The 18,602-nt window shown below is 33.2% G+C and overlaps 1 protein-coding gene across 2 annotated transcripts in view; it reads left to right on the top strand.

Moving 5' to 3' along the window:
• LOC130442633 (sialin) overlaps window positions 1-18,602 on the top strand; it is a 45,517-nt gene that overhangs the window by 15,395 nt on the left and 11,520 nt on the right. The window contains exons 1-3 of one of the 2 annotated variants that reach the window (XM_056776929.1): window positions 1,271-1,766; window positions 14,631-14,818; window positions 17,685-17,924. In XM_056776929.1, coding sequence (XP_056632907.1) covers window positions 1,733-1,766; window positions 14,631-14,818; window positions 17,685-17,924 — 462 coding nt within the window. In that variant the 5' untranslated portion in view covers window positions 1,271-1,732. Of the gene's footprint in view, window positions 1-1,270; window positions 1,767-14,630; window positions 14,819-17,684; window positions 17,925-18,602 lie in introns of those variants that run through there. The other variant, XM_056776928.1, reaches the window with a different exon arrangement.

The raw sequence follows: 18,602 nt of genomic DNA on the forward strand, positions 1-18,602 counted from the left end.
TCCATTTTGCAGCAATTTTTCCCATGTCCGAATTGACGTGAACTATATGATGAACGCTTCGATATTTTCGGGGACTGACACAGAAACTGGCCTTCCTGATCGGTCATCATCTTCAATTGAAAATTTACCTCTTTTGAAGCTTGTAGTCCAATTTTTGACGGTCGCATATGAAGGATATTAATCACCAATGGTATTAAGCATATTTCGGTAGACATCTTTTTCCTTTCAATTGATTGCGAAACTTTGATTTACTTTTTTGACGTCAAACTTTACACTGACACTTCTACTATGTTATTGTTCGTTGCTATGGTAACGCAATATTTTGTTTATGCACGGAACTGGTCTAGGCTAACTAGATATCAATACATCCTCGTATTCTGTCGCAGAATTCTACAATCCACCACAGACTGACTCATCTATTGACAGTTCAGAACGCTTGGCGTTAGTCAAGCTGATACTGCCACGTTTGAATTCAGGTGCCCAAAGTTTATATAGAGTTAGGATTTTGATTCTGTATGCAAAATTCGTCTGACTCACGATTGATTGGTAGATTACTATTAAGTCGTCTAGTTGATCGTACTAAGCTTCTGACAACTGCTTCCCTTATCTTTTCAACATTATCTGAAGTCTTTATACTGCATCTCGGGCTAGGATGTTTCATGTGGTATTTATACAGTCAATATGAAGTTTTGCACCCATTTGAGAATGGCGTTACGGTTTAGAACAGTTTTCTATAGACATTATGACAGAATAAATAAAATGACGTTTTATGCAGTTTCTATCGTCTTCTCAATATTATGCAGTTCAAAACTGTCCGTATCCCGTGTTTCGCGATATATAAAGAAATATTTGACTCCATATTTATAGTTATTTGTAGGCCAAAGACTGAAAGTGCTACTTTGTAGTATTTCAACCGCGGCGTACACAACATTTTTTAGACGACGCATAAAAATGTAACAAGAATTCTTTAATACTTTTAATCATCGAAAATGTGGACCATAAAGTAGAACTTTTCCATCGCCGATGTTTTCTTTTTCATCATCATTGATTGTTGTTCATTAATTTAGGCAAAACTTCGGATAAAACAAATAATGTCAGAAAATTAAAAATTTAAGGTTATGCAAAATCATCGAAGTGAAACTGTCAACTGTCAACATTGAAGTGGCTAAAGTCTCATTTAAGGAAGTTAAAGTTGTTTACTCCAGAGCGTCCCGAAAGTGTTTTGTAGTACAGAACTGTCACTTCCACTACATGGAACACTTAAAACGCAACTTTCGGTATGTAAATGAATACAGAACGAACAACTTTCAGATGGCGTCGTCTAAAAATTAATTTTTTGTCGGTATTGGTTTCCAAAAACGTCAAACATAAAGATAATAGTTTGAATTGAATTGGTAATTAGAGTTAACTATAAAATGTAAACTATAAGACGTCTGTTCGAACTATCACCTTTGTATTGTACGAATTTAGTATATTCATTTGAATTTTTTATACTGAAAAGTAGATTTTTTATCATGCACTGTATTCGTGATACGTCGATTAATCTAGCACGTTTCCTGTGTCTACAACTACAAAACTATTTCTCCCTTATGATCTCGGGGTCAACTATATTGTTTGTATATTTCATCGTATATGGCTATTACACAAATTTAGGTTATATCTATAAACTGGTTTATCTATTTTTGCGAATTACTAATTTATTTTACTGTGATAGTGATTTTGTTTTCGAAATATGTGTTCATTAATTAAAAGTAGTGAGTTTAAATGTAAGTATGTATGTTGTTTTTACACAGGGATTTAAATATATTTGTTACAGTAGAAATTATAAATCGCTGATTGGCAGTGTTCGTGATTTTTTTAACAAAATTTATAGTTTCTCATTACTTTATATATTTTTAAAGTAATACAGATCTTTAACAGATGCTTAAAATATTGAAGTAAATTTCATGTCAGAAGCTACGCCTTTTATAAGTATAAATTAATCTTCAACCCTCCTTATTGGGCCAATAAAATAGAGCGCGTGTAGTGTATAGTGTGAGTAGTTACTACCTCACCTAACCTAACCTAATCAATGTTTGTTTTCGTAGTATCCATAATATTTCATAATTTTACGAGAGGGTAGCAAAAAAACATCTATATGCAACATCACATTTTCAAAAACATAATTATATACAGCAAAGTTGTTGCATACTTTATCGATTGTGACTCAAAGGCTGAAAAAGGTATCAAAATATTTTGACCCCAAAACTGAAATACGGGCGAGTTTAAAATTAACGCTTAAGGTGGGTTTAAACATTCGTAGATTAGTATATGAAAAATCTACTATTCAGTTTCGATAATAATTTTTCTTCGTCGAAAAGTTTCTGTCCCAATTAAATTGATTTTGTCATTGTTTCCATTGTAACACAACACATTCTCTTTTGAACAACTCTTTTCCACGATTTCGTCCTCCAAACGTTCCAATAAGGTTGAGTTTCTGTCCCAATTCATTTGATTTTTCCAACGTCCCAATAACGTTGAATAAACAAAATATAAATCGATAGATTTAGTTAAACAAAATACTTGACATCGATATTACTAGAAAAATTACAGATGTATAAATTTGAAATGCGGTCAAGCTAAAATATAAAATTATATGAATACATTTATTTAGAGAGAGAGAGAGAGAGAGAGAGAGAGAGACAGACCCGAACTGTGCTTATTATTATTGCTTTCAATCGGTAATTTACTTCGCCTGATGAATAAATGGATGATAATAACTGATCGGGGTATTTGGAAAGAAAACTTGATCGTGTAGATCAATCAAAAAGTTTACTGCTTATCGAATTGGCGGCTCGAAGTAAACTAATCAAAAATATTTAATTTTAACCATTTTACTATGGAGATTATTTAAACAATCATCGTAGAATTCCAACGAACCGGTGCTATTTCATTTATAAAAATTGTTTATTAAAACAATGTTTTGCTTATGAAGTCAACGGCCTAAATACTAATATTACTCAATAAAGTTTTCTAACATTTTAATTGAAAATGTCTCATAAGAAATGACATCAACCGTATCTACATTAACATTTTTATTGAGTCCAATTAAAAGGTCAAATTGATGTGTATAGTCTATAATCTAGTCATTATCTTCTGTTGATACGAGGTCTGGCTATTAAATAACGAGACTAGATGGCGCCGTAGACCATTGGGGTAAAAAACGAGTAGTGCGTTGTGTATCTAAATATCTTGTCTATACACTTTCCAAAACACGTAAAAAAACTCCGATTGAGTGCTACAAATTGTTGCAAAAGGCTTATGGGGTCAATTCGCTATCTCGTGCCCATGTTTTTGAGTGGTGTAATCCCTTTAGTGAGTGCCGAGAGAGCACTGAAGATTATCGAATGAGCATCCAGATGTTTGCCAAGGCTATAAACACCGATAAAGAAACGGTTAGAAAAATTTTACACACAGGAATTACATATGACAATAGTCTGTGTGAAGTTTGTGCCAAGAAATTTGACTCTTGCGTCAACGGATCTGCTCAGATCTCCTTGAAAGGTTGGAAAAAGATCTGCTTTGAAAGGGACCCGATTTGGATCGATGGAAGCGATAAAGCAAAAAACGGCAGAACTCCTAAAGACGCTCACCAAAGAAGACTTCTAGCACTGCTTCAATCAATGGAAAAAACGCATGGAAAGGTGTATGGCGAAGGGATGGGAGTATATTGAAGGGGAGTATTACCGCAATTCAGTTTAAGAGTGTTTATGAATTTCATAATTTTCATTTCTTGGGATAAATTTTCTATTATGTATTACATTATACGATGGCGATGTAAAGCAAAAGAAGTTAACAATACTTATATTGTAAGTTTCCGCCATATTTGTGGTGTCAGCTGTCAAAATTTTACATATTTCCGTTGTTGTACCATCTGCACGTGATGTTGTTCATACAGTCAGCATCGGTGGTTTAATTTCAAAAGTGCCATTCTGTATATTTCCAGATGCCTCGACATTAGAGGAGTAGGTCGATTTGAGTTAATAAAAAAGTATTAATACGATGATAATGGTAATGAGAGTTCCTCACAAGCAACTGTTTACCGCTGGTGCAGCGGATTTAAAAGAGGACGGATGTCGCTTGGTGAAGAGGATACGTGCTGGTATGTCAGCAGCATCAAAATAAAACATCGTCAAACAGAGAACAGCAGATGGTTGAATTTTTCAAAGTTCAAAAAATATTCCAATCTGTCCATGGTGTTTACTTAGTCTATAAGTGGTGTAACCAATATAACTAATTTAGAAGTTAGTCATAATTTTTTTCAATTGTGATGGCGTAGTACGTTCCAAGAGAAACAACTGGAAATTCTATGGGTATTAGAACATTTGAAAATAATTGTAAAACATATATACTTAAAATGGACAAACGGTTTTATCAGGACAACGCGAAATCTCATGAATCGCTATTGCTCGCTAAAACTCTTCCTGTTTGTCCACATAAATCACCAGGTCTAGCATTATATGTATGGTTCTCCCAGAAAAACGTGTTTCATATTAACAAGTGGGTTGTAAACTTCGTATACTAGCGAATAATTATTTGTAATAGAATTTGATGTCATTTTGAGAACAGGAAACAGTCACTGGGGGTCACAGATCTGGATAATATTGTGGGTGTTTCACCAATTCGGAGTGCTTTCATGTATTTGGGACATGGTGCATTGTCTTGTACTTTCTTCTTCTTCAACTGGGGAAGTTATTCCCGGCAGTCGATGAATATTATACCATGCGCATCCCAAAATACATTTGCCATAACTTTTACGTCTATTCACGCCTTGGAGTCGGTTCACACGTGCAGTCCACTCGGCAGACTGTCTCGGCGGACTGACTCCGGAGAGACATGATACCTGAGATGACGTTTTATCTCGTTAAATTTAGAATTACAATGTCTATGGTTAGAGCTAATTCAAAATCAAGTGGATTTGATAGTGTCAGCCTACGGACGTATCAGCCCACCTAATATTTCTGACATTGAGAAGATATTTCAGAAAAGTGCTCTTTGAAATATTTCTAAGGCAGTATTATGAAGTAGTAGTTATATTTTACGTTATATTTTTATGTTTTTATAGTTTTAAATACAAAAAATTGTATGACTAAAAAAGGATAATGAACGCGAACTTTTTTTTGACGCACCCAACGAGCCTTTTCTGTTTTATTCCAAAACGTGCCGGCGATTTTATGAAAAATTTCACTTTTAGAAGCACTGGAGGCTCAAAATACACTATTTAAATAAATTTAAAGACGTATACGAAGTGTGGCTATTAAATAAAGAGACTAGAGATGATACATGCGCGAATGATTAGCAACTGTTAGCTAGCTTGAAGCCTTCTCTTTCTGTCTGTCGACAAACCAGTGTAGCCGTTGTCTCCCTGTGTGCTGTAAACATGATAGCGTGAGATTTTTGAATGGGTCAAGATGGCTGAGAATATGTTGACGTTCTATATGTCAAAAACGAATGAAAGTATCAAAAAAGTCGGTAATTTTGTTCGATCTGACCGTCGACGTCGGCTAAATATTCGTGGGATTGCTGAATCTATACGAATAGGAAGAATAATAGATCTTGTGAGTGAATATGATAAATGAAAGTCGCGAATTATCTCACCACTCCTTGCGGAGTCAAACTAGAAAATATCAAAAACACCAACGCTTGCCACGAACATAAATCGTCATCAATCATTCATTCGTTCAGCGATTAGACGAAAACAAACTAGGATTGGATTGCTATTTGTCCTCTCAAAGAAATAAGTACATCGAACCAAGAAGAAATAATAAAAGTTACGGGCACCTACCTAATCAATATCCGACCAGACTGTTATTTGAAGTCAAGCTAAATTAAAATCCTAAATCAACGGCCCTGAATCAAATTTTCAAGAAATTAACCCAAGGCCCAGTTTTTGGACAATTTATTGTCCTCTTATACTAATTGGAGGAATCATTGTTAGCAATAAGCCTCATTCAAATGACAGAAGAACCCAACTAGTGTTCAACTTCTTTGTTAGCCGTCGAAGTTGAATTTTCGAATGGAGGAACTATCTTATCACTCCTAATAGGAACCAACGTCATAGTTAAGTGATTCCAAGTGGCCCTTAGACTCTTGAAGTTCCATTAACGTATCAAATTACTTATTTTTATTTTATATTAATGCGACTCTAACGATCATAAATATAACTAATTATAGCTTTTGTATACAATGAGATTAGTATTTAAGAGAGAATATACAGGGATAGTGTGTTCTCGATAGTTTTGACATCCCATGAGTACATTCGTCATATTATTGAAACCACTTTATTTATTTATATTTTTTGCAAAGTTATGAATTGAATTATTTAACTCGCGAACATGTCATTACTTGTCAAAATTCTTTTAGTAGCCCATAGATCAACTTCTATACCTGTTTGGATATTATTTATTAATATCAACGTCGAGACTTTAATTTCATCGTAGTAACACGATTATCGATTTGATAATGAATCAATTATTTAAATATTGAATATATTTGTTTCAAGTAACAACAATGACTTTGGTAAATGAGGTCAAGTTTAATTAACAACGGCATTGAAGAACCTTGAAATGTTTGCAAATAGATTGGCTCTTTTATACTAGAAACTCAATCTCAATAATAATATTTGATACATGCCTTGGGTTTATTGAAATTTTATACGAGATGTCACATTTCAAAAAGATAACGCGTAGGTATTCTATTAGACCAGGGTAGAAGCCTATAAAAATGATAAAAAGTGAGAAAAAATATAGTAGGATGAAGTCTATTGAAAAAGGAAGAGAATATAAAACAAAATTAAAGGAAAAATGATTTCCGGGAGGTATCGATTTCAAAATTTCGAAACTACGAATCATATAGAAAAAAAAAATAACAAAGTTATAAATAATAAAAAGATTTATGAATTTTGTATTCACATATTTTCACGTAACCTCAAAATTTATGTGAAAAATTCAAAAAACCAAGCCGTTGGTTTTTTATCTTTTATAAAAAACTTTTTTTTCTCACTGGGATGAAAATTTCGCTTTTCGTTCCTGGTTTGCGGGACAAAAGTGGCCTATTCTCCCCGGGAAGAATTTTCTTCGTTTACTCTCTATGACAGTTTATCGTGTGAAAATACAGAATTGAAATTAAAAAAAAAAGAATTTGGATGATTCTAGTGATAGTGATTTAAAATAAGTCAAGGACGAACGTTTCATCCCGTCGAGAAAAAAGTAGAGAGAAAAGTAGGACATTCTCGCCCTCGATTTTTGTCTCTCGAGCCGAAGTTCAAGGCGAGGCACTTCTTTTATCCCTAGGTGCGTAATGTACTATTTTCTTTCATTAACTTTATAGAAAACTTACTTTCTCATATCCCAAACTGTAATTTATTTGATTTGAAATATTTATTTTTCAACTTTTTTTTGACTTAATAACTGAAAGAAAACCTAATCTAATTACTTATATTTATCAATGTAACATGATAAATAATTGAAACTTTTACAAATAAAAATTTGCGTATGCGACTTCTTTTCGTTTTTTTTTTTACATTTTCGGAGAAAATTTCATGGTGGTGGTAATATTTTTTACACCAGCAGAAAGTAGAGATTTAATAGAAGAAAAACTTTTTAAAAAAAGCTGATATTTTGAGGGAAGAATTTTCAATTGAAAATTAGGGTGCTTTTTATATACAAAGTCAAAATAAGATTGAGAAATAAATATTTCAAATTAATTAAATAAATTACAGTATATGATAAGGGGTCATCCATAAAGTACGTCACACGAATTTTAGGACTTTTGAACCCCTCTCCCCGTCCTTGTTACAGATTGTCACATTTTTATAAACCCCCCCCCCCTCCTGATGTGACGTCACACATTTTTTAAATTTATGTATGTATTTAAAAATAATCGAGAAAAAACAGCTATTTTCATTTTTTACTTATTTTTATTGAATAATAATCTAATAAAATCAACATAAAGTACAACATTTCATAAGATTTTTTAAATTTTCAATTCACATCCAAATTTTGCGTTTTAGTATTTTAAATTTTAACAGGTGACGTTACAAAACTATTGATCCCCCCATGCCCCTTGTCACACGATGTCACACTTCGGTGATACCCTCCCTCCCCATTAACGTGTGACGTACTTTATGGATGGCCCCTAAGTTTTCACAAAATTTTTTTGTAAAGCCAAAAAACTTGGTTTTTTGAATTTTTTACATAAATTTTGAGGTTATTTCAAAAATGCGTGAATACAAAAGTTGTAGATCTTTTTATTACCTAAAATTTTTTTCACTAATTATGGAGAAAACTTACCTTCTTATATCCCAAACATACTGTAATTTATTTGGTCTGAAATATTTATTTTTCATTTTTTCTAATAACTAAGAGAAAACCCTAAAATGATTTCGGGCGTTTTGTGCTAGAAGAACTGAAGAAGAAAACTTTGAACTTGAGAAAGACAATTCTTCAACATCACCCCTACTTGCATTCGTAGTTTGAACCCTCTAGTTTCTGGCCAAAAAATAAGAAAATATAACAAAAATAACCATAAAATGGAGAGGGGTGGAGATGGAAAGTTTCGACCTAAGACAGGAAATCATCTCGCAACTAATTGAACCTACATGTGAAATTTCATTTTTCAGTCGCTTTTCGTTTGACCTGCAGAGGTGAGCAAAGGTCAAAAACCACTTTTTTAGCACTGCGACCCCTCGAAATATTCATTTGTTTTCAACCAAACTCTAATAACATCAATCCGCCGTCAAAAAAGCCATGTATGCTAATTTTCAACCAAATCGGACCCATAGCAATTGCTCGAGAGATGAAAATAAGAAAAAAAAATGATGTGCCCCCCCATTTTTCCTTGAAAAATTCGACTAAAAAGCTGATATTTTAAGGGGAGAATTTTCAATTGAAAATTAGGGTGCATTTTAGATATTGAGTCAAAATAAATATTTCAAATTACATAAATTACAGTGTATTTGTGACATAAAATAATAAGTTTTCACCAAATTTCGTGAAAATATTTTTGTAAAAGCCCAAAACTTGGTTTTTTGAATTTTTCACATAAATTTTGAGGTGATTTGAAAAATGTGTGAATGCAAAAGCTGTATTACCTACAATTTTTTACCATAGCATTTCTAGTTTTGCCGGGAGTCGAGATAAACCGTTTTTTTACCCTTAAAAACTCACCCCCTTCACCGTACCGACCTCAGTTTGCTCGTAAATTATCTTTCCGTTTCATCCTACTATTATTTTTTTTGTTTTAAAAAATTATCGACCCTGTATGATATTTGAAATGCGCATTTTTTAAATTTTGTTATGCATAAATTAGTTACCGATATGAAACAATTTCTTATATTACAACAAAGTAATAATATTCCGTACGTGATTCGTTGTAAATTTCGTTTTGATCATAAATTCACTAACGTCAAAGGGTAAAAGCATCTACTTAGTTATCAACTTACCAAATTAATAATGTATTCCAAACTGAATTTGCATTATAATATATAAGGTGAATCAAAGAAAATTTAACGAAATAACTTTAAAAGATACTTAGTGCGGTGAATTCTTCTATAGTAAATATAATGCGTTAATTATCTCGCAACTCCTGATGGGAACCATATTAAGTTATACAATATGTCTTATATTAATCATAAATCTATTGTATTTGTTCAGATTTATTATAAACCGACCGTCCTCAATGTCTTCAATAGGATTAGTATTTAAGAGATCATATACACGCATACTGTGTTTTTAATAGTCTTGACATCCAACGAGTACAGTAGTCAGAATACTGAAACCACTTTATTTATTTATATTTTGCGTTAATAAGTCGTTTTTACAAAGTTGTTTAACTCGTTCGTGAAAATCTCAACAAGCTTCACACAACGTCTCACGCTATTATCAAATTTTTTACTACGAAGGATCAATACCAACACAAATCAAAAACAGAATGAAGGCTGTTTACCGTGACTTTTTCAACAATTAAAAATTGATCTAAGTTACTTCGCTGGAAACGAATATTAACCACGTGCGGGAGGTCTGTGGCGGTGCTTTTCCAGAAAAATTAAATTAATGGATAATTCCAAGGATGTGGGGTGGAAGAATCCGTACATTTTTAGACAGCTTAGCAAATAGACGTTGACTTAGAATGTCCTTGCTTCTCGTGATTTGGCAGTTGTCAAATGTCCCAAGTATAACAATTACGTTTCTTTTAGAAGTTTAGTTTCAAGTATGAAAAATCTAAAAGATTGTTTTATGAACAAAAACAAGATCTGAAGAAATCGTTTACGGTTAATCACTTTGTAAGAATGGGTATAGCCACATAAATAATTTATGATATCAGTCGGCGTGTTGCTACGGCGGGTATTTCGATTGAAAGGAAGTCAGGGCCAAGCAGAAAAGCAAAAATCTGCCAAAAAAATGAGAGGAAAGCTTTGGTTAAAGCGGCTCACGGAAAACAGGGAGTCAACTTACGAAAATTGGGCAGAAAATTCGAAATTGATAAGTAATATGTAAACAACATTGTAAAGGAACAGAATTTAGTTTAAAAATCAAGAATATCGGCAACCAAATATTCTGAGAAGCAACAAAAATCGAAATTTTTAGGTATGACCTTCTTGGCGTTTGCATAAGTTTCACAAAAATACAGTGCAACCTCGATATAACAAATCGGAAGGAAATAAGTAAATCTTCGTTATATCGAGTAATTCGTTGAACTGAGATTTGTTATGTTGAGGTTAGATTGGTCTAAAATTCGTTATAAAGAGGTAAAAATAGTTTTATTCACCTCAACATTACGTACTTATCTTGTTATAAAAAACAATTACTAATAAATGATAACACATTTTTACCAAATTACTGTACGTATTTTCTATTTAAAAACAATTAGGTAGGTAACTTTATATAAACGTTTTGGGTTGACAAAATTTGTTAATTAGAGGTATTTATACATTTTCTTGATACTTGAAAATTCGTTATAAAGAGGTTGTTGGACAATTCAAGGGGATTACGAAGAAGTTGTTAAATCCAGGAATTCGTTATATTAAGGTTGCACTGTATATGGAAAAGTTTGTACTAGATTTAGACTAATGCAGTTCATAACGAAAAGTATTCTGCAGAGACGACTGGGTGCTGATTCACTTATATAAAATGAGTGTATATATTGTATACGAACCGAACACCCACCATATAGCACTGATTTGTCACCGTCCGACTATTTTTTAAGATTTAACAGTGACCATGAAATTAAACAGGCGACGTATGTATAGTGACATATAAGCTTTAATCAAACGGTTTGAAAAGACTCGCAGTTTTATTTATTTATGACCTTTCTTTTTAACTTGGACTAAAAATTCAGGTACCACGTATTTGATTCTTTATAATGTTGCTGATTAATTTCATTTTTTGTTTGTTTAATCAAGGAAATAACGCGTAAAACTTAAGTATTTCTTAGCAGTAAGACTAATCAAGATGCAACAAAGTGCATTCGAAGAACTTCAGGTAACTTTTTTAACAAAAATTATGAATAAGAAATAAAGATTGAAAAGTGCATCTCAAGTGTTTAAAGGTACCCGGTGCTAAGGGTGTCCGTCATCTACGTCATCTACTTAAGTTCCGTGGAAATTCATTATGAAATTGGTCGAATATATTTAGCGGTTTTAGAAGTCACCCATTTTCGAGTTTTTTTCTTCTACAAGTTATACTATAGTTATATAAGGGTTGTTTGGAAAGTTTCCAATTTCTACTTAACGTTGTCAGCACTTATCAATAGTTGGGAAATATATTTTCTCGTCATTTTGAACGCTTAATGTCGGTTGTACTCCCTAAAAGCGGATCAGTACGGGATTGGTATGATTCAGCACACACATACAAGTTTCGATTCATGCCCAATTTTCAGTTAAACTCGTCGCAACAGTCTTGATTCAAAAAATGTCACGACGGTCTTTTGCGAAAATATTTAAAAGTTTAATAATTGCGATGTAGCAGTTATTGCGCTATTTTTGAAAGAAAAAGGTGAATAAAACTTAGATTTTGGGTATATCCTGCTTGGAAAACAAGATCTACAGAAGGAAAGTTTTCCACAGTCCTATTTCAACTGATAGACGAAAAGGCAGTAATTTTAGAATACCGTATAATTAATAATGTGAACTACGCTGTTTGTGCCTAAGTACAATTAACACACTCGATCGAATGTTTGATCGGAGTCGGTTCGGATCAGCGGTGGATTTACCAGCAGACTGAGTAGGCTGTAGCCTAGGGCGGCAAATTTTGCCAAAATTTTTGTTTATTTCAATTAACAAAATTAAAAAATAAGATTGTTCACATGAAATTTTGAAATTTTTACAGAAGTAAAGGTAATTTGCCTACAATAATGTCCTTTAAAACAATTTTTTCGCCGTGAAAATGATAAAAATCTTAGTTCTCAAACAAAAGCTTCGAATTTCAGAGGAAAGTAGAGGCGGGAAAATATGAATACTGGTGGTAAATCCGCAACTGATTCGAAGGTATGTATATGGGTCCTGGCGTTAAGGTGACAGAGATAGAGGAGGTTCTAGATCTATCAAAAGAACGCCTTTGCTATATAATGAATGAAGAGATGTGCATGCGTAGGGTATCCGCCTGTTGGGTGTCACGTTTGGGCCAAAACTGCATTCGAATGAAGATTTGTTAGGTCTTTGAGCACAATTAGTCGATTCATAACTACAGACGAAACCAGAATCCACCATTACGATGACTTTTTCAAATTTATAGTCAAAACAAATATTAAGTTTATATCTTTAGTTTATTATTTCGCTAATGATACGGTGCACAAAGTTCAGATTATACCATAATAAACAGATAAAAACGACGAGAAAAATCTAAAAAAGAGGTTTTGAAAACATAATTATTATGGGTCAAAACACCGAATAAAGAAACCATAGGCCAGGTTCTAGTCGATTTCTCGTGGAATTTTGATAATCAAGGTCGATTTTCCTGAAAATTGGTGTGAAGGTAGTATTTGTAACCTTCTTTAAAATCTACCCTGTAACGAAGGATGCTTTTGCACGGGGGGTGAAAATGGAGATGAAAATTTATTGTATTATATAATCTCAAAGTTTTTTTCTAAAATTGGTATTTTTAGAGTTATTAACGATTGAAACTGATCATTTTTTATTAAAAAAGCGCATATTTTTCACCTTTTTTTATGAATAATTTAAAAAATTTCCATTTTATCAACAAAATCATTAAGAACAGAAATGTAGCTAATAAAAAAACAAAGAGATTCGTTTTTTAGGACCTCTGTAAATTCAATAATAACTTAGTTATTGCTCGTTGGATTCCCCAATTTTTGGGGAATCGCGAAATTAAAAAACCCTTAACCTCAAATAACTTGAAATTGATGAAATTTTTGGAAAAAATTCAACAGATTTTTTACATAGCACATAGAAAAATCTTCAAAATGAGCACTGTCAAAAATAAGGTTTCATCTTTTTTATTATTATTCCCTCGCCATTACCAGCCTAAATAAAATTAATCGTAATCCACTTGCAATTAACTTTATTTATGTATTATTAATATGATCCATGTGATTTGACTGGTTTTGAATGCTAATTTTAGAAAAAATAATCGATTAAATTGAAAAATGTATTTCCGTAATCTTGAAAAAAAATTTTTCTTAAATAAACCAAAAACTATTCATGTCATGAGAAAATGATTCAAATATTAATTGTAGGGTTTTTTTGCCAAAAATATTGAGTTTGTTCAAATCAATGTTGCATAAAATTAGTTCAAAGTTTGCAAAATTGGCTTATGCAACCCCTTTGAGCTGCAACCTTTTCGAAACCAGGGATTGAAAAAACTTTTAATTTATGTTTTGTTGAAATACTTGAAAGCCCCTACAAAATGCTTTTTTAAAAAAGTTTCTCGCTCGAAAATCGAGCGAGTTATTGTTTTTTATATTATTTTCTAAATAAAAAATTCTATCGATTTTAAAAATATTCTGTAAAAAAATTTTAACAATTTTGAAATTTTTGGTCATTGAAGGTAAGTTTTATAAGGGTTGAAATATTTAAAAAGTAACACTTCTTAAAAATACTGACGAAATATTCTGAATTTAATATAAATACACTTTTGAATAATCTTTAATTATAGAAGAATCGTTTAGGTTATTTTTTACCTTTTCATATCATTAGGGGATAATTTGGAGGGGTTGCATGAATTTGATTGATCATAAACGTGTTTGAGGATGTCAATAGATTTACAAATTCAAATTCATTATATCCTAAACATGCATAAAATCTGACATTTTAAATTTTTTTGCAATAATGGGTAGTTTACATGCGTGAAAATATAAAAATCCCGGTTCTGGGCAGGGAAGATTTCGTAGAAGATAGCTTGAATTCAAATTTTCATAAAAATCGACGATGATTAACAAAATTCCACGTTTTTACCGCTAGTACCTGGCCTACCAGTTTTCTATTTATTTTTTTTTAGTTTCACACACAAATATACGTATATCCTTGGTATAAATCACATTTTTTGCATATATTACGTAATATCTTCGGAATATTGAAACAAAATATAGCTTGTTATTATTTTCACATCCAACATCTGGTATTAAATTTGTTACAGGTCAGGTTCCAGCCCGATTGGTATTGTATCTATTATCATGGTCCGGCTTCTTGGTTTCATTTATGATGAGAAACGACATAAACATAGCCATCGTGGCTATGGTAAACGAACCAGTAAGAACTAATACAACTTCATCTAACGAGTATTGCTATTCAGTAGAGGAATCTAGTGACAATATTGCGCCAGTGGTGAGTTCTATTAATACATCGACAGTCGAAAGTATTTGGCAAACGATTAGATTCGCGTTTCATAAAATTCTGAATAAATGGGTTGTGATTTTAATTATTTATTGGCAAAGATTCAAATGTTTCGTTTTTAAACTACTTAGTTATTAATTTTTTGCTGTGTTACTCCTTTTTCCTGTAAGATGTAGGACAATGTTTTGTTACTTGATTTCGCAAAAAATTTTTTATTTCCTCTCTCAACAATTTTTACAAACGTACTTTTTAGATCATGTCTTTTGATTTCTTACTAATGAGATTCAATGCCCCAACGTTTGCTTCTCCAACTAAATCATTTTAATATCGTCTTCTCTCGAATTCATATGAACTTGACAAATTTTGACTCTTCCAATCATTTCTTTAAAAAGTCATATTGTTTTTCGTATCTCATCTTTTGATTTGTTAGAAAAAATATTCGGTACCACAAAGGTTTCCTCTTAAGTTAGATTCTTTACTACATCATGTTCAGATTCACTTAACTCATTTATAAATTTTCTTTTTCGAAATTTTGTATATGTATTATTAAAATTGATAATAACCAAGTATTTGTTACCAAGATGACAGACAATCGATGCAATCACTCCAATATATTTTGTTCTTCTTCATCTTCAACGTATTGTAGGCGTTAAGCCCGCCGCATATTGAACCCATCTCACGGCCAGCTCCGACGCAACCTGGTTCGCGTGGTACCGAGTTGTATTTGCAATACAGCTTAGTAGATAGTGGATAGCTACTTTTAAATAAACCATCCATTACCAAATAGTTTTTCTTTTGACTCAAAAATGGAAAAATTAATCGAAATTGTGAGATCCTTTCCTGTACTCTATGATTCTACTTATGAAGATTATATGAGAGCAAAGATACTGCTAATTTTTCTCCACTCCCAATAGGCTTTTTTGCGTTGCACTCTTGACCAGTAATATCCTTTTCAATTAATTTATGCGCCTCACTAAACTGTCTCCTTGAACATATTTTCTGGAATTTCACCAGATAACTTGAACTCTCCGTAACTCAATCTTTCTCGCAAATACTCATTTGTTTTACTTCTTTTTCTTTTTTTTGTTAGTAGTTGCAACATAATAAATCTTTTGTCATCCTCAGATTGAGACTCCAGATCGAGAAGAAGCTGCTGGCTCGCTGTCATCTTGTATACTAATGGGGATTTGGGTACAAATCGTGAGCGTGGGCTGTGTTCAATATGCGTTACTATTAAAAAACGTGGATTTGGGCTGGACCTGGCCCTCGCGTGTGCTGTGCGTGGGCTGGGCTCAATTTGCGGCAGGCCTTAGGCCTGTAGTTTCCAACTTGTCATCCTTGAGATATTGAGGTCCAAGAATCCAGGTTTATCGTCTCGTGCGATCTTCCTCTGGTCATCCTGTCCACGTGTTCGTTCCAAGCTCTTCTACGTTTACGTGCCCATCTGACGATGTCTTCCACCTCACATTCGTGACTTATGTCTGTGTTTCTCTTTCTGTCTCTTAGTGTGTATCCGCTTATGTTTCTGATTATTTTCATTACTGTTGTTCCAATGATTTTTTTAGTTATTGATATATCTTGTTATAAAATCAAAATAATCCAAAGTAAGTAATGCGTCTCCAATGATACCAATCATAACCTTATTTGTCTTGCAGTATCATCATGAGGTATGAATGACTTCATTATCCACTTGGCGCTTGCATAAGTTTCACAAATTTCTTGCTTAGGTATAATAGAAAAAACTGTATACATACCTCAAGAGGAGGATATTATCTAAGGATTGTAACGAATCATTTTTCTCTCCTAATTTTTCACTTCGATGTCAATGATGAGATGTGATACGTGCCATGAACACTTGTCAGTAAATATCCTCTGTAGCGCTTGTCTTTCACCAGGATAATAGGCTTTTATTTGGACCTGGTGGGCTACTCCACCATTTGGTGCGAAATAAATATACCAATTGGTCACGGTGTAAAGTTTTTTTAAAATACAAAAATCATTTTGGTACTATTACCTTTTCTTCTCGTATGAATCAAACTCCGACTATACACCAAAGCTATTAGAACTGTTCCATTGGTATTTTATACTGAATATCAAATTTTGTGCTGTTTAACCTAATTCGTTTGATGATTTTTGACATGCAAGGTCTGTTCTGAAAGTGATAGGACTCATAGAAAAAAGTCTGGTGGTGCCCAGAAGATCCTGGCAGGTCATCTGATCATCATTCTGATATTCATCTTACTGTTAAATAAATTTTCATTCGCGACAAATTTTCTTTGGTGGTCCGAAGGGCGTCAAGAGCAGTTGTCATCTTTTACGGCAGCATCATTGTGAGCCACCTCATGGCCGGTATACACGGCAATGGGCAACGATAAAACTGCGCAAACCACAGTTCATTTGCGCAGATTTATCGAACGTATGTACAAAAATTGGCGCAGATTTTTTGGTTGGGCTAAGGTTCAAAATCTATTCTATAAATTGCACAGTTTTATCGTAGCCGGACAAGTCATTCAGTTCTTTCGCAAGTATTTCGCAATTTTTCTTCTCGGTATTATCGATATCTGAATTTTGAATTCTGGTTAACCATTTTCTTACCTGGAGCTGAAGTATAATACATATTACCAACTTATCAATCATAACACCCCCTCTCATTTTGGTGTAACTACCTTGGATGGGGATAAATTTAAAGTAATTGGTTGAAATTTTGTGACCTAACCTAACCTTAGACTGTAGATGAGAAAATGATTTACCCGGACGCAATTAGTGTGAAGCCGCTCGCACGTATGTTTAGGAAAAAAATCGTTCTACTACTTTTAGAACATACCCTGTATTATATAAATATTTGTGGTATTTTTAGGAGTACGGTGGCACACTTCAATGGCCTAGTAAAGTACAAAGTTATATTTTGGCCTCGTTTTATTGGGCCTATATTATATCCCAAATAGTTGGCGGCTTGGCAACTCAAAAATTGGGAACTAAACGGGTATTCGGTTATGCCCAATTGGCGACAGCTTTTTGCAGTATTTGTATACCTTGGGCGAGTGAGACTCATTTCGGTTTGGTGATAAGTTTGCGATTCATACAAGGATTTGCATCGGTAAGTGTTTTTTTTTCAATAATATTTAGTAATTAATAGGGATGAGTCGATTCTCGATACCACCGATTCTTGGACATTGATATCGGTATCGAGAATCGATCGCAAAAAGTCGATACCGACACCAGTAAATGGACGGAAAAATGATTTTTGATCCAGTTTATATTGTTATCAAAATGAAATTATCATATTTTTCAAAATCATTTGTTGAAATATTTGTCTTTGTTTCAACATCAAGCTGTCTCGGTACATTTGATATATCAGGTGTAGAATGTAGAAAAATCCTGCTTATAACCCTCTAACTGTAAGGTGGGGGTCACATCCGACCCACTCTCTTCCATATTGAGTGACTCGTCCCCCTACCAACTATTTGTAGTACGAGAGCCAAAAGAACCCTATCAGTCGGCCTCGAGGGACTCTCTTACTAGATACACTGTTCTGGTAAATAATATTTTACTAACTGGAGCTAGTTTTCACGCCTATAGTAGGCGCTGGGTCGTAATTTGCCAATTCCTGCTCAATATGTTCTAAAGCTCACCTCAACAATAATAGGAACTAATAGGAATGTAACCATTGATAACTGGTTCACTTCCTTTGAATTGGGAGGAGTACTTTGTGAACGAAAACTGACAATCGTTGGTAAAAATAAACCACAGATACCGCCTTCATTATTATCTGCTG

Source organism: Diorhabda sublineata, chromosome 4 (assembly GCF_026230105.1).
Source record: "Diorhabda sublineata isolate icDioSubl1.1 chromosome 4, icDioSubl1.1, whole genome shotgun sequence".
NCBI lineage: Eukaryota > Metazoa > Arthropoda > Insecta > Coleoptera > Chrysomelidae > Diorhabda > Diorhabda sublineata.